The sequence below is a fragment of the Paramormyrops kingsleyae genome, chromosome 13 (genome assembly GCF_048594095.1).
Source record: "Paramormyrops kingsleyae isolate MSU_618 chromosome 13, PKINGS_0.4, whole genome shotgun sequence".
In the NCBI taxonomy this organism is placed as follows: domain Eukaryota; kingdom Metazoa; phylum Chordata; class Actinopteri; order Osteoglossiformes; family Mormyridae; genus Paramormyrops; species Paramormyrops kingsleyae.
In genome coordinates this window covers 18633289-18646660 of record NC_132809.1, presented here as the reverse complement: position 1 = coordinate 18646660, position 13372 = coordinate 18633289, and the positions used below count along the sequence as shown (strand labels likewise).

The window sequence follows — 13372 nt, the reverse complement described above, 5'->3', positions numbered from 1 at the left end:
TAGATTCCACCTGACTGGCTCCTTTGTCTTTGATAGATGTTACGTTAACCAAAATTTAAATCCCTTCAAGGCTTGACTTCAGCTCGCCTATAAACTGATCTTGCTTGAAACCATCTGAACTTAAGCCTGATGATTTCCACTTGGGAAATTTGCCATGAGTCATAAGCCCAGACTTGCTTCCGTCTGTTGTCTCACTAAACTAGTGAGACCTGTTATACCTCAATCAGCATGACGTTGACTCAAGGAAAATATCAAGCAGGGCCACTGAATGGAGACAGATTTTCTCTCAATATAGATCATAAAGCAGAGCCATCAGGATATAAGTATGCAGCCCTTTATTGCTTTCTTAGAAAAGAGAACAAGCTTCTGTGCAAATCATCTATTCTTGACATACAAAACATTCAAACCTCAGTTTACTCAGAGTGCTACAACTAAGACAATAAATGAATGAGGGAATTGTGCGTGTCAAATAAACTGGATGGAAATTGAAAAAAGAATAATCACAATTATCTAAACTGTGTACCTGATAACTTAGGATTTTCAAGGAAAACAGTGAGTGATTTGATACTTAACTTTTGCTACTTCAAAAGTGCCATATAGAAAGTCTTGAGATGCATCTTGAAACAGAAATACTACATCCCTAGCATACTATTACAGAGTACTACATTCTATAATAGAAAAAAAGCATGAAGCATCATGGAGTGGGTTTTATGTCAAGAACTAAGGTGTCTATACACATGGTGTAAACTTAGCCCATTCAGTAGTACGCACATATCATATAATGGGTTTACATAAATAAAACTTAACTGCCCACAACAAATGGTACATGTGAATAGGAGATATTGTAAATGCCATGTGTCACACTGTTATCTTATATGACAATAATAGGATGTTTTTGCTTAATGCATTCCACAAACACAGAACATTATAAAGGGAAGGGTTAGGGGTTTATGGGAAAAGATCTGATGTGTCACAGAGCATGACATCCAGGAAAGGGGGCACAGGCATCCAGGGAAGGAATGGAAAACTCTAAATGAAACATTTCTGTTAATACACTGAGGATATTATAAACACTCAGCAATACATTCCCAGTCCATATAAACTAAACTTTAAGAAGTAATTTATTATTTGTCCCAAAATGTGGGGCAATGATTTGCCCGTCGCTGAGGTGGAAGAGTGCTGACTGGGGACACTAGCTCTGCTCCACAGAGAAGCTGGACTGAGACCTGAGGACAGAGAGTCAAATGAGTAACTTTCAAAGTCTCCTTGGTTAAATACTTAACAGTACAGACAATGAAAAAAAAACTTGCGTCACTGAAACCAAGACCGCTCACATGTCACGGTGCTTGTTGGTCATGTGGTTGTTGTACTCCAGGACAGGTGGGATGCTCTCTTCATCCTCAGGCAGCTGTAAATGGCATTTCATGGGTAAGTTTATTTTCCCATGCAAAACGGTGTTTGCATCAAATGTCGATATCATCACCGCAGCAAACTGTCGGGACGCCTGGAGATGCTGACATACTACACTGGTGCATGGTAGTGTTGACAGCATAAGGTCATTTTAAATGGTTTAGTTACAAACTTCATTGCAAAAGCAGCGGTGACGGCACCGTGAGAAGACTGGATGACTTTGAGATCTTACCTCCCAGTATACCTCATCATCAAAGCAGCCATCGTCTGCAGGATCTCCCCAGATGGGAAGCTTCAGGATAATGCCTGCAGAGAAAGGTGGAGCAGAGTTTTGGCTTCCAGTGTTGCTGCTAACTATTTGTTCAGATAACTACCACTTCAAGTCACCTTCTTTCCTGCCCTAGAGAGCTGTGGCCTCAGTTTCTTGCCTCTTTCCAGGCACTGATAAAACTATGCAAGACAATATTTTCTGGTTGGCACTCTGCTAAAGGAGCATTGGTTTCATCGTCTGTACTCACCAACCAAAATCCCTCCTCCGATGCCAAAGACAAGAGCCACACACATCGCTGCTGCCTGGTACCCTCCCTGGACGGTCGGGACCCTGTTTTGAATTGGCCCCTCAAACTGAAAGGTGTTGATCAGCCTGTGGAGACAAGCAGCAGGAAGAGGTAAAGGATGGATATCTTCAGCACATTCTGTATGGTGCCCAAAGTACCCTGTGCCCTGAACCAGACAATCCTGCCCAAAGCCATACATGAGAGGACAAAGAACTATGAATGCCCAGCAAGGGGCTCCTCACCCCTCAGAGCTGTAGACATGTTCTGTGGCAGCCGCAGCACTGATGGCCCCCACGATGCCCCCAATCACACCGGGCATGGCGTGGAGATTGTGGATCCCACAGGTGTCCTGAATCTTCAGCCGTTTCTCCAAGAAAGGCTGGCAAGATTCACATAAGAGTCCAGGTTAATCGTGGCTCATAAATATTGGCTCCCCAGAAATTTACAGAGTATGGCTATCACTGCAGTACCTTCTAATGGAAAACACATTCTGGATGTTTTTACATTTCCAACAATGGCGTAGCTGTGATGAACATGAGTGGGGCTGACTATGGACGGCCTTAGACTTACTGTGATATAGATGTAACCAAGAGTTGAGATGATGCCACAGAAAAAGCCCACGATCAGGGAGCCATATGGCATCAGCATGAACTCAGCGGCCGTGCCGACGGCTACACCACCAGCCAGAGTGGCGTTCTGGATGTGAACCTGCATCAGGACAGAGGGAGCTAGTTAGCCAAGGTCAATTAACACGGCCTGTTTAAAAATCCAGGGTTACTGCAAACACCATAGAGTTCAAAGAACTGAACTGGTAATCTGTAACTGCAGGTCCTAATCCCAGACCTGTTACCGCTAATAGACCTTCTGATCTGTAATAATTTAAGATTCAGACATAAAATGAACAACAATAATAAAAGATAGAGTACCATGTCCAATTTTCCCTTCTTCTGGAAGAGGCTAGAGATGGCCATGGTGGTGAGGACAGAAGCCGCCAGGGACAGGTAGGTGTTAATGGCTGCCCTGTGCTGGCCGTCACCATGGTACACCGTGGCGGAGTTGAAGCTGGGCCAGAACATCCACAGGAAGAGTGTGCCTGTGCGGACACACATTCAGAAGCTCCGTCACCTTACACTCCCGCCTTTATCACTACCGTCGTTGTTTTCATTCTCGTTAGGTAACCGATGCACTTAAATCCGCAACCGACCACAAGGAAGCTCATTTCTGAACAGGCCAAACTCACCAACCATGGCAAAAACATCTGAATGATACACAGAGCCCTGCAGACGTTTGCACTGGTCCAGGTTTGGCCGATAAAGCACCCAGGAGATGGCCAGACCATAGTAGGCCCCAAAGGTGTGGATTATCATGGAGCCACCAGCATCCTGAGCCTGGAGAGGATAGAGGGGAGTCCAAACCCAGACATGAGAGTCACAGAGAGACACCAACTGTGGACAACCAACATGACTTCTACGGTAAACTGCATTTCTGTTCCCTGGTTCTGTCTGGGTCCCCTTCCAGGTCACCTGTGACTTACATGTAGGATGCTGATAATGATGAATTCCTCCACGGCGTAAAGTGTGACACCAAAGAGGGTCATGACCAGCAGCTGGACAGGGCTGACCTTGCCGAGCACGGCGCCGTACGCAATCAGGCATCCCGCCACACAGAAATCAGCGTTGATTAAGCTGTAAAAAGTGATTTAGTCAGAGGCCGACATTCACTGAACCCCCTTATCTTAAACATCTGACTCTTCTTCACACAGAGAATGCAATAAGTATTTCACTGCAGCTTGTACTATGTATGATGATGCATGTGACAAATAAAATTTGAATTTGAATCTGAATGATTCATTAACACAGCTGTAGATTTCAGCAGACCAGGCAGACAGACAGCAAGGACATACGCCAAAAAGGAGCAGCTCGATCCTAAACTCCACAGACAGACCTATGAGGTGTGATTCCCTTTGACTTGGTAAGAGTTCAGCAACGTAGGAATTCATACAATGGCTTGCCAACTTAATAATTACTGTGAATTAAGGTCACAGAAGATGCACTTTAAAGCTAATTTAAATTTCACATGAATCAGCATCCAGAGATAACCTCGAACTGACAGGCATTCATTCAGACACCAGGCTTACTTTTCCACTCCGATTTTGATCTTCCCATCAGTGTAGTCCAAGGAATGGAACCAGCCCTGCATCAGCAAAGCCCACTGGATCCCAAAGGCAGCGATCAGGAAATTGAAACCCACAGCTCCGAAGCTGTAGCGTTTCAGGAAGGTCATGAGGAAGCCGAAGCCAACGAAGATCATCACGTGGACATCCTGGAAACCTGTGGCACACATGGACATGACAGGAGTGTGTACGGAGGGCAGGGTCCTGCTCAGAGGTTAGGGTGGCTGGACCGCAGTGGTGCAGCACAGGTTCTTGTACAGAAGCTTATCTAGGATTAGGAAGAGCCAGGTCTAAAAGCAGCGACACAGATGCAGATCAACCGTCACCGACTAGTAGGAAACCATTAGAGGACTCCCCCCCCCAGTCAGAAATCCGGGTGTAGTGAACCTTAGATTTGTGTTCCGTGAACACAGGTGTCCACAACACAGGTGCTGCCTAGACTACAGTCTTTTTAGGTAACAAAGCACAGCACTAGCACCTGCATTAAATGGTTCGACAGGAATCGATTCAAAAGAACCAAAATTTCCGGTGGTCCACAGAGGGAAGCGCTCATTGAGCAACAATCTAGCTTATGTAGTGTTTTAGGCAACTAGGAATAGAATGCTTTGCTTTTCTCTGCGAGCATAGCTTGAAATGATAGTTAAGGAACATTTTAATTCTTGAGTTTGATTACAGCTACAATATAAAACCGTAATTAACCACTGTCTCCTTTTGCGTTAAAATCCACAGAGCCCAGCAGAACTGCACAGAAGCCGAAATGCTGTCCTCCGGGACGTTTACGTATGTAACTGTAAAGTTGGTTTCTGGACCCGTCTGCAGCTCCCACACAACAAAAGCAAGCCTGAGTATCATGTTACCTTACAAACACACGAACTGCAAGTGATACCCGCAGACAAGACGGGATCACGTTACTGACATATAAGGACAATTGCAAATGATCATGTACTTAAGTAATCAAAGATGTCGGTGTGAAACGTACGTTTGGTCAGTGGCATTACTATTGATGCATTAATTACCATCACTCTAAAAGACCGACATCGCAAGAGGCTGCAAAAGCGACCGTTGGTTATTTCATAAACCAATAAATAACTTAACTAAGACAACATTAATTATTATTATTATTATTATTATTATTATTATTACAAAATTAAGCATTACTAAGCAAAATTACACCTTCAGAGTTTCGTTACTTTTTATATCATTCAGTGATATAAAATAATCAAATTATTTTTAAAAATTAAATTATTATTAATATTATTATTAATGCAATTACTAACATAGGCCTATTTTATTTATTATCCATAACTGAATGTTTAATTAAAATTCAGCTCTAAATATAGCGAGTGACAAAATTTTGCTGTTTTTAATCTATTTATTTCCGAAAGCACTTACGTGGTTCTCTGATAGCATCAGCAGCACATGGTATCCCATTGACCTGGCACATATTCTCGGTGGACCTGAACCTACAGCCGCTGTCATGGCCGTAAATTATGGGGGGGGGGGGAGATGTAGCCCCCCCCCCAATAAATCAAAACCAGCTAATACAACACCCCCAATAATATTTTTTCCCGTAATAGGTGGAGACCTCAACCCCCCACAGTGTTCCAACCAAAGTTACGCCCGCTGTATACTGTAGTTAGTGCCTTAGTCTCTAAAGTTCAGTCTAAGTACAGTGTAGTGTTTCACTTACTTGGGTATCTGAAGTAAAAGTCATTCTCGCTGTCGCTTGTTATGTTGTGAGATTTTTTGTATTGAGGCCAATGAGCATCGGATTCGGCATCATAGCGGATGAAGACGCCGAAGAGGATGATCATAGCTATCTGCCAGACGAAGCACACAGCCGGGAAACTCGGTCGAATATTAGTATTCTTCGGCAAGCAAGTAAAACAACCAACGCTCTGCAAGCAATTCCCCATTTTAGACGAGGCTGTCTAAGACGGTGTCGTCGAAGCAGTTTCTTCAGTGAATCGGATGTAAATTTTGTTTCCTTTTATAAGTCGGGCACAGAGGTGTGTCCATCGTTGTATTTCTCTGCTCCACCTATTAACGTGTCCTGTGACAATTCCGTATCTAAGGTGAGGAGCGACATGTGAGTCACATGAAAATATTTGTCGCTTGATTCCCCCCAACCAGGGCTCACACATATTTTTAAACAATTAGACAACTAGAGTCCACAGCTATTGCACAGTATGTTAATGGTTGTTGTTTCTAAGAAATAATAATGATAAAATAACTATTCATGCATCAGTGCAAATTGCCGAAATGGTTATAAATGACAGCTGATGCTAGCTTTGTATGACATTAATGTGTTTACGGCTGCAAAAGATGAGGTTTAGCTCTAAAACAGCCACTGACTCAGACAAACAACATATTAGTAGTTACTGCTGCCTGCATCAGTAAGAATTTTAAGAAAAGTGACAGATCGTGGGATCATGAAGGAATCCATTGCTTGCATTTCAAAATGTGCTAAATCAGTGCGAAGGACATGCAGTCGGCGGAGTCGTCGTCTCGAAGAATGTAGTCTGATCACCAAGCAGATCGCCGCGGGGAGCACGGTGGTGCCTGGCCTGCGGATCGCAGCACAGGAGAATGCCGCCTATTCTGCATTCACTACTATCCGCATATACATAATAATAATGACACTTGAATGATCCCTATGGGTAAGTTCTCGTTTTGCCATCCCTGTCTTGCTCCCCATGACACACATGTAGGTGAGAGCAAGCTTGGTAGTGAGGGGGCAGCGGTGCCCGTGGATCTGGGGATTCTGGGCCTCGCTCAAGGGCCCATGGACTGGAGACTGTTCTATGGAGGTTGGGCTCCAATCGGCGAGCTTCTAATCCACCCACATAGGCACTCATGGCCCCTGTAGAAAAGCGAGCAAACAAACAAGCAAATAACAAATTCAAGAATCAATAAAAAGTTGTCTGGGGGCGGGCGCTTTTCCACCAGACCAGGTACAGTACTTTTGGTACGGTACTTTCGGGACTTTGCCTTTTCTACTGATTTCCAGTGGAGTACCAGTACTAAAAGTTCCAGGACCTAAAGTACCAGACCAGCTCGGGTACTTTTTTGGTACTTCGATATTTTGGGGTGGGACATGAAACGCCTGATTATAATTATTTCGGAGAATGCATAGAACACTTATGCAACAGCAGCGGAGGTAAACTTTAAACTGGATTTTTAAACATATACTACAATATCTTGAAAAGGAATAAATTTCAAAACTTTTTTTCCTGTGACAGAGTGAAAATGTTTTCGCGAATTAAGCTTAAAGTCTTTACAGAATTGAAGGGAAGAGAAAGACTATTTTCTAGCTGACATGTGATGTTGGTATTAATATCGCACATTAATTTGCACCACATTGAGTAAGGACATAAAAAGGTTGTAGACGTTTTCCTGCCATTAGGTGTTAAGTATGCACAGAAAAGGCTTTCACGGAAAACTTTGCGGCAAGTTCATCCGGATGACATCTCACCGCTTCACCTGAACATTCCAGATATTATCAAGGCACAAAAAAGAATGAAGCAATAGGCCTATGTGACATAACCATGTTTTCCATACGCTTGTAGCTCAGTAGTCTTCCCCGTGACCTTGTCAGGGCCTGTGGGCGTCTGGGTGCCCTAGGTGAGATTCTGCTGAGCGTCATGCTAAGGCCACGTTCCAGCATATTTAACATTGCATTTTAGATTTTTATTAACTCATTCTTATAATATTGTGGTAAGCTACTCAAGTGGAGTCTAAACTTGGACTCGAGTCCAATCAGAATCCAAATATGAATGGATTCGGTCACGTCTTCTGATCTTGACTCGGACCCAAACACAAAAAAAAAAAAATGTCCACAAGTCCATCCGATTCCATAGCGCATGCCCACAGCCTGCAAGCGGCCCTGATTTCTTGCATTAGCTTTGATGTTTTTCCACACTGTGCAAATACCTACACAGTTAACTACCATCCTCATCACGGCTGCCAAGTCAGCAATTATCCGTTTCTGTGCAAGATTTCCAGTAAAAAGAAGCACTGTGGAATGAAACTATCGCAAATCTGAAAAGTATTCAAAGACAGGTACAGTACATGATGCATGCTAAGTCAGTTGTCGATAGACAATGCCTGGCCAAGTGTCCAATCAAAATTAGTTTTACATGCCATTCTAGCAATAGCTATCCAGCTAGCTAGCCAATGTTTTATAATAACAGTTAATTAAATTGCACTATATTAATCCCCACGTTGGAAATTTTGTTTCTTGAGAGAGACTCAGGTGAGACTGAAGTTTGGGATCAGATCACAGTGTCAGTCAGTAGACTATTCAGCACCCCTAGAGTAGTGTTTTAAGATGATGTGAGGGGGATATAGGGCTTTCGAAGGAGCAAACAGGGACTTAGGTTTGCTTCTAAAAACGCTTTATTACAAGTAATACAAAATTTTCCTCTTGATAATACCCCATAGTAAGTCCAGTCCTTCTTCTCCTTGAATCTATAGGGTATTATCAAGAGGAAAATGAGGTCCACCAGACCCAAAAACAAAGAAGAGCTGACAGCAAGCATCAAGGAAATCTGGGCTTCCATAACTGTCAGGCAATGCCACAGGCTGACTGCCTCACTGCCACAGGCTGACGGCCTCAATGCCACAGGCTGACTGCCTCAATGCCACAGGCTGACTGCCTCAATGCCACAGGCTGACGGCCTCAATGCCACAGGCTGACGGCCTCAATGCCACAGGCTGACGGCCTCAATGCCACAGGCTGACTGCCTCAATGCCACAGGCTGACTGCCTCAATGCCACAGGCTGATGGGCTCAATGCCACAGGCTGACTGCCTCAATGCCACAGGCTGATGGGCTCAATGCCACAGGCTGACTGCCTCAATGCCACAGGCTGACGGCCTCAATGCCACAGGCTGACTGCCTCAATGCCACAGGCTGACTGCCTCAATGCCACAGGCTGACGGCCTCAATGCCACAGGCTGACGGGCTCAATGCCACAGGCTGACGGCCTCAATGCCACAGGCTGACGGCCTCAATGCCACAGGCTGACTGCCTCAATGCCACAGGCTGACGGCCTCAATGCCACAGGCTGACTGCCTCAATGCCACAGGCTGACTGCCTCAATGCCACAGGCTGACTGCCTCAATGCCACAGGCTGACGGCCTCAATGCCACAGGCTGACTGCCTCAATGCCACAGGCTGACGGCCTCAATGCCACAGGCTGACTGCCTCAAGGGATTCCCAACCAAGTATTGAAGATTGATATAAGTAAATGGTGATGTCTTCACAGTATTCTAATTTTTTGAATTCCTGTTTTCGTGGGTTTTATGAGCTGGTAGCCCAAATTATGTACAAATAAACAACTAAGTACTTGAAATCGTTTAAGTTGTGGGCCCTGAATCTATAATCTATGAAAGTTTAACGTTTTGAATGGAATTATGGAAATAAATGAACTTTTCCATGATATTCTAATTTTTTGGAAAGGGTCTGTATGTCTACTAGGTGGAGTTGGAGGGACTCCACCAAACTGTGAATAATGGTGTCGAACAATTACAACGTCCCAAATCATTACAGTAACAGGGGGACATTCAACACATCGTTTTAATTCTATACTACGTGGGCAGCGTGGCCAGTTATGGGGCCACCTCTAAGTTCATTTTGATACAAGTAGTTATGTTTAAAGGTCTTAAAACAATACATTTCATCCATTTTCTGTACCTGCTTATTCTGTTTTGGGGGGGGGGGGGGGGGGGCAGAGCCTATCCCCAAGGCTACTGGAGCAGGGCTGGGAACAACCAAGGGTGGGGCACCAACCCATCACAGTGCGCATTCACACTTTCTTAACTCCAATTAACCTCAGCATGTTTTTGGACTGTGGGGGAAAACCAGAGTACCCACAATGCCCACGGGGAGAACATGCAAACTCCACCCACACGGAGCAATGGCGGAGACTCGAACCCTTATCCTAGAGGTGTGAGGCAACAGTGCAAACCACTGCACCACCGCACTGCCCCCAATTCAATGCAATTTAATTCATTTCAATATAACACCTTGCACAACAGAGAAAGAAAGCCAGATGACAATGGAGGACAAGAACCAAAAACTCCCAAGAAGAAAATAAAAAATCTCTGGGGGCCCAGGGTCAACTAGCTGCCCAACACACCCCCCATCCACAATGTCACCCTTCCAATGGGTGGCTATGGTGGTGTTATGGATCTGCCTGCAGCAGGAATCAAACCAGCATTTTCCCACGCACAGGAGACTTAACCCCCATCATGCAAGTTTAAGCCATGAAATGGTCACTGCAATTGCATTTCTGAAAAGCAATATGTCATTGTTGGAGATGATACATAGTATTACATAGTAGATGTGCCACTGAACATTGTGTATTTCTAAGAAAATTACAAAACATTTGATAAAAAGTTTGATTGCTTACATTAAAAAGCCTTTGGAAGAAGCTTTATACTGTTTCATGCATATTCTTTGGCTCTAGAACCAATTTTAACTGTGTTCAGCAGGATACGGTGATGTTACAGTGACATTAATAATTACTGCAGGATGCAGTGATGTTACAGTGACATTAACAATGACTGCAGAATGCAGTGAAGATGCGTCTTTGTTTCCTTTGCATATAACATACAATGACATAAATACTACTATTACTACTGCTGCTGCTGCTACTACTATTACTATTACTACTACTGCTAATAATAATACTAATCCATCCACCCATTTTCTGAAGCCACTTACCTTGTTCAGGGTCGTGGTGGGTCTGCAGCCTATAACGGAGGCTATGGGTGCAAGGACTTGTCTTCCCAGCACTGGTAATGGACACGGACTTTAGACACTGAACAAAATACTGGAATTAAAAACTATTGTTCTTGCAAATTAATATGTTGGATATGGACAGAAAGTAGCACATGTGAAAACACACTTTGCTTACCTTATGTGTATGTATCTGATGCACACGTAACCTATTATTTTGTGTGCCTATAAGGTAGGCTACCAACAAACCACTCATGCAAAGGTGCAAAGTGCCAGCACAGAACAGCATAGAACAGCACAGAACAGCATAGAACAGTTAACAATCAATTGAAGTTTCAGGTGATACTGGTTCCAAAATCTCCACCCGCGATTCTAATGTAAAAAATATAGATTTTTTTTTTAATGCCTGGTAATTTAAATGTTAATATTACAATAGGGTACAGGAAGCAGGACAATTTAAAAGATTTAAAGAATCGCCCATAAACACGAATGGTTTTGTCAAAATCAATATATTACCCATGGAAAAACATAAATCGTGATGTAACACTGGATGCATGGTGGATATACAGGGCTGGGCAAAATTATCCCAGACAATATATTAAAAATAATGCTCACTATTAATAATAAGGAGCGGCATGGTTGTCGTCAGAGCTGCTTGAATCCTTTGTGGAATGCCGTCATACAAGTCCAGAACGGTGTCTGCTGCTGTATTTGGTCTTTGTTCAAGTGAACCCCCCATGACTTCAAAGGATCAAAGAAGCAGAAATGTACATATCAGTGTGAGTCCCAGTGCTTCTCAGAAGGCTTTAGCAATGGTCCAGTGATGGGAGGCCATACAAGGCAGTTAACTCCATCCTGGTGTTTTTGAAACCACTCTCGAATTTGTTTGGCGGTACATATGGGGGCATTCGAGCCCTGACCTCAACCCCATCAAACACCTTTGGGATGAACTAGAACAGAGATTGTGAGCCAGGCCTTCACGTCCAACATCAGTGCCTGACCTCACAAACGCTCTTATGGATGAATCGGCAAAAATTCCCACAATGCACTCCGAAATGTTGTGGAAAGCCTACCTTCATTGCTATGCAGATGACTGCCAGATCTATGTGCCTTTAAAGAAGAAAGACTCTCATTCTATAATGCCATTACTGAAGTGTCTTGAAGACATTAAGACCTGGCTGTCTCATAATTCCTTAAAATGTAATGATAAGACAGAGGTGATGGTTTTTGGTAGCTCCACTGAGACCCCCAACCTAGACTTAGCTCTTTGGCACAATATATTAAGCCAACTATCACTAATCTGGGGGTCAAGATAGATGCTGACCTTAAATTTGACTGCCATATCAGGGCTGTGGTCAAATCTAGCTTTTTTGAGTTGAGGAAGTTGGCTAAAATAAAGCCAATTCTTTCCAAGCAGCATTTTGAGACTGTAATCCATGCCTTTATTCCCACTCAGCTCGATTACTGCAATGCACTTTACGTAGGGGTAGGTGCATCCTATATTACTCAGCTTCAAAGGGTGCGAAATGCTGCTGCGTGCCTTCTGACGGGCACACGGAGATATGATCACATTTCGCCTGTTTTATCAATGCTCCACTGGTTGCCTGTACATTTTAGGATTCAATTTAAAATTCTTTTATTTGCTTTTAAGGCTCTTAATGGTCTTGCCCCTCCCTACCTCTTTGAGCTTTTACACCCTTACATACCCTCCCGGTTTCTCAGGTCAACTGGCCAGCTGCTCCTGCGTGTGCCTATAACCAAGCCTTAGCATAGAGGGGGCCGCGCTTTCGCTGCTGCAGCTCCCAGAATGTGGAATGATCTGCCCTTGCATGTTAGACAGGCTTCTTCTCTGTCTATTAATCTATTTAAATCCCACCTGAAAACCTCTCTTTTCTTTGGCTTTCGATCCCTTGTGAGATGTTGATTTTAGTTTATTTTATTTGATGGTATGTCATCTTATTTTGTATATGTGCTTATTTTATGAGCTGTTATTTACCTAATTCTAATTGTTTCATTGTAAATTCTCTGTACAGCTTTTGGTCGTGTGTGGTTGTTTTAAAGTTCTTTATAAATAAAGTTGGTATGATATGGTACCCAGAAGAGCGGCGGCTGTTATAGCTGCAAAGGGGGACCAACTCCATATTGATGCCTGAGGATTTAGAATGGGGTGTCATACAAGTTCCTGTGGGTGTAACGGCCAGGTGTCCCAATACTTTTGTCCATATAATTTAGATAGAAATATAATTTTCTTTGACTAGGAGGTAATACTGTATGTCATCATTAATTACTTTAATTTACACAAGTGTCAAAAATATCATTGAATTGACAGCACCATGTAGTCTGAAGATTCATGGTACATAACTGGTTTTTAAACACATTCCAAAGTCACCACATGTGACAGTGACAGAAAGTGGGTTCTCCTTATCTCTGTCAGAACAGTCACATTCCCACAATATTTCGTTCATGTGGCTGATCATGTGGACTTAGC

At 43.4% G+C, this 13372-nt stretch overlaps 1 protein-coding gene across 1 annotated transcript; it reads right to left on the bottom strand.

The window, feature by feature from the left end:
• Positions 1-318: 318 nt before the first annotated feature.
• On the bottom strand, positions 319-6120 carry LOC111846655 (ammonium transporter Rh type C). Its single transcript, XM_023817071.2, has 11 exons — positions 5831-6120; positions 4105-4297; positions 3502-3652; positions 3208-3355; positions 2894-3060; positions 2538-2675; positions 2210-2346; positions 1929-2053; positions 1643-1716; positions 1335-1408; positions 319-1226 (listed from the first exon to the last, which is right to left on the bottom strand). Exons 1-11 carry the CDS (start codon positions 6054-6056, stop codon positions 1193-1195), a joined length of 1467 nt encoding a protein of 488 aa, XP_023672839.1. The 5' UTR covers positions 6057-6120; the 3' UTR covers positions 319-1192.
• Positions 6121-13372: the final 7252 nt, after the last annotated feature.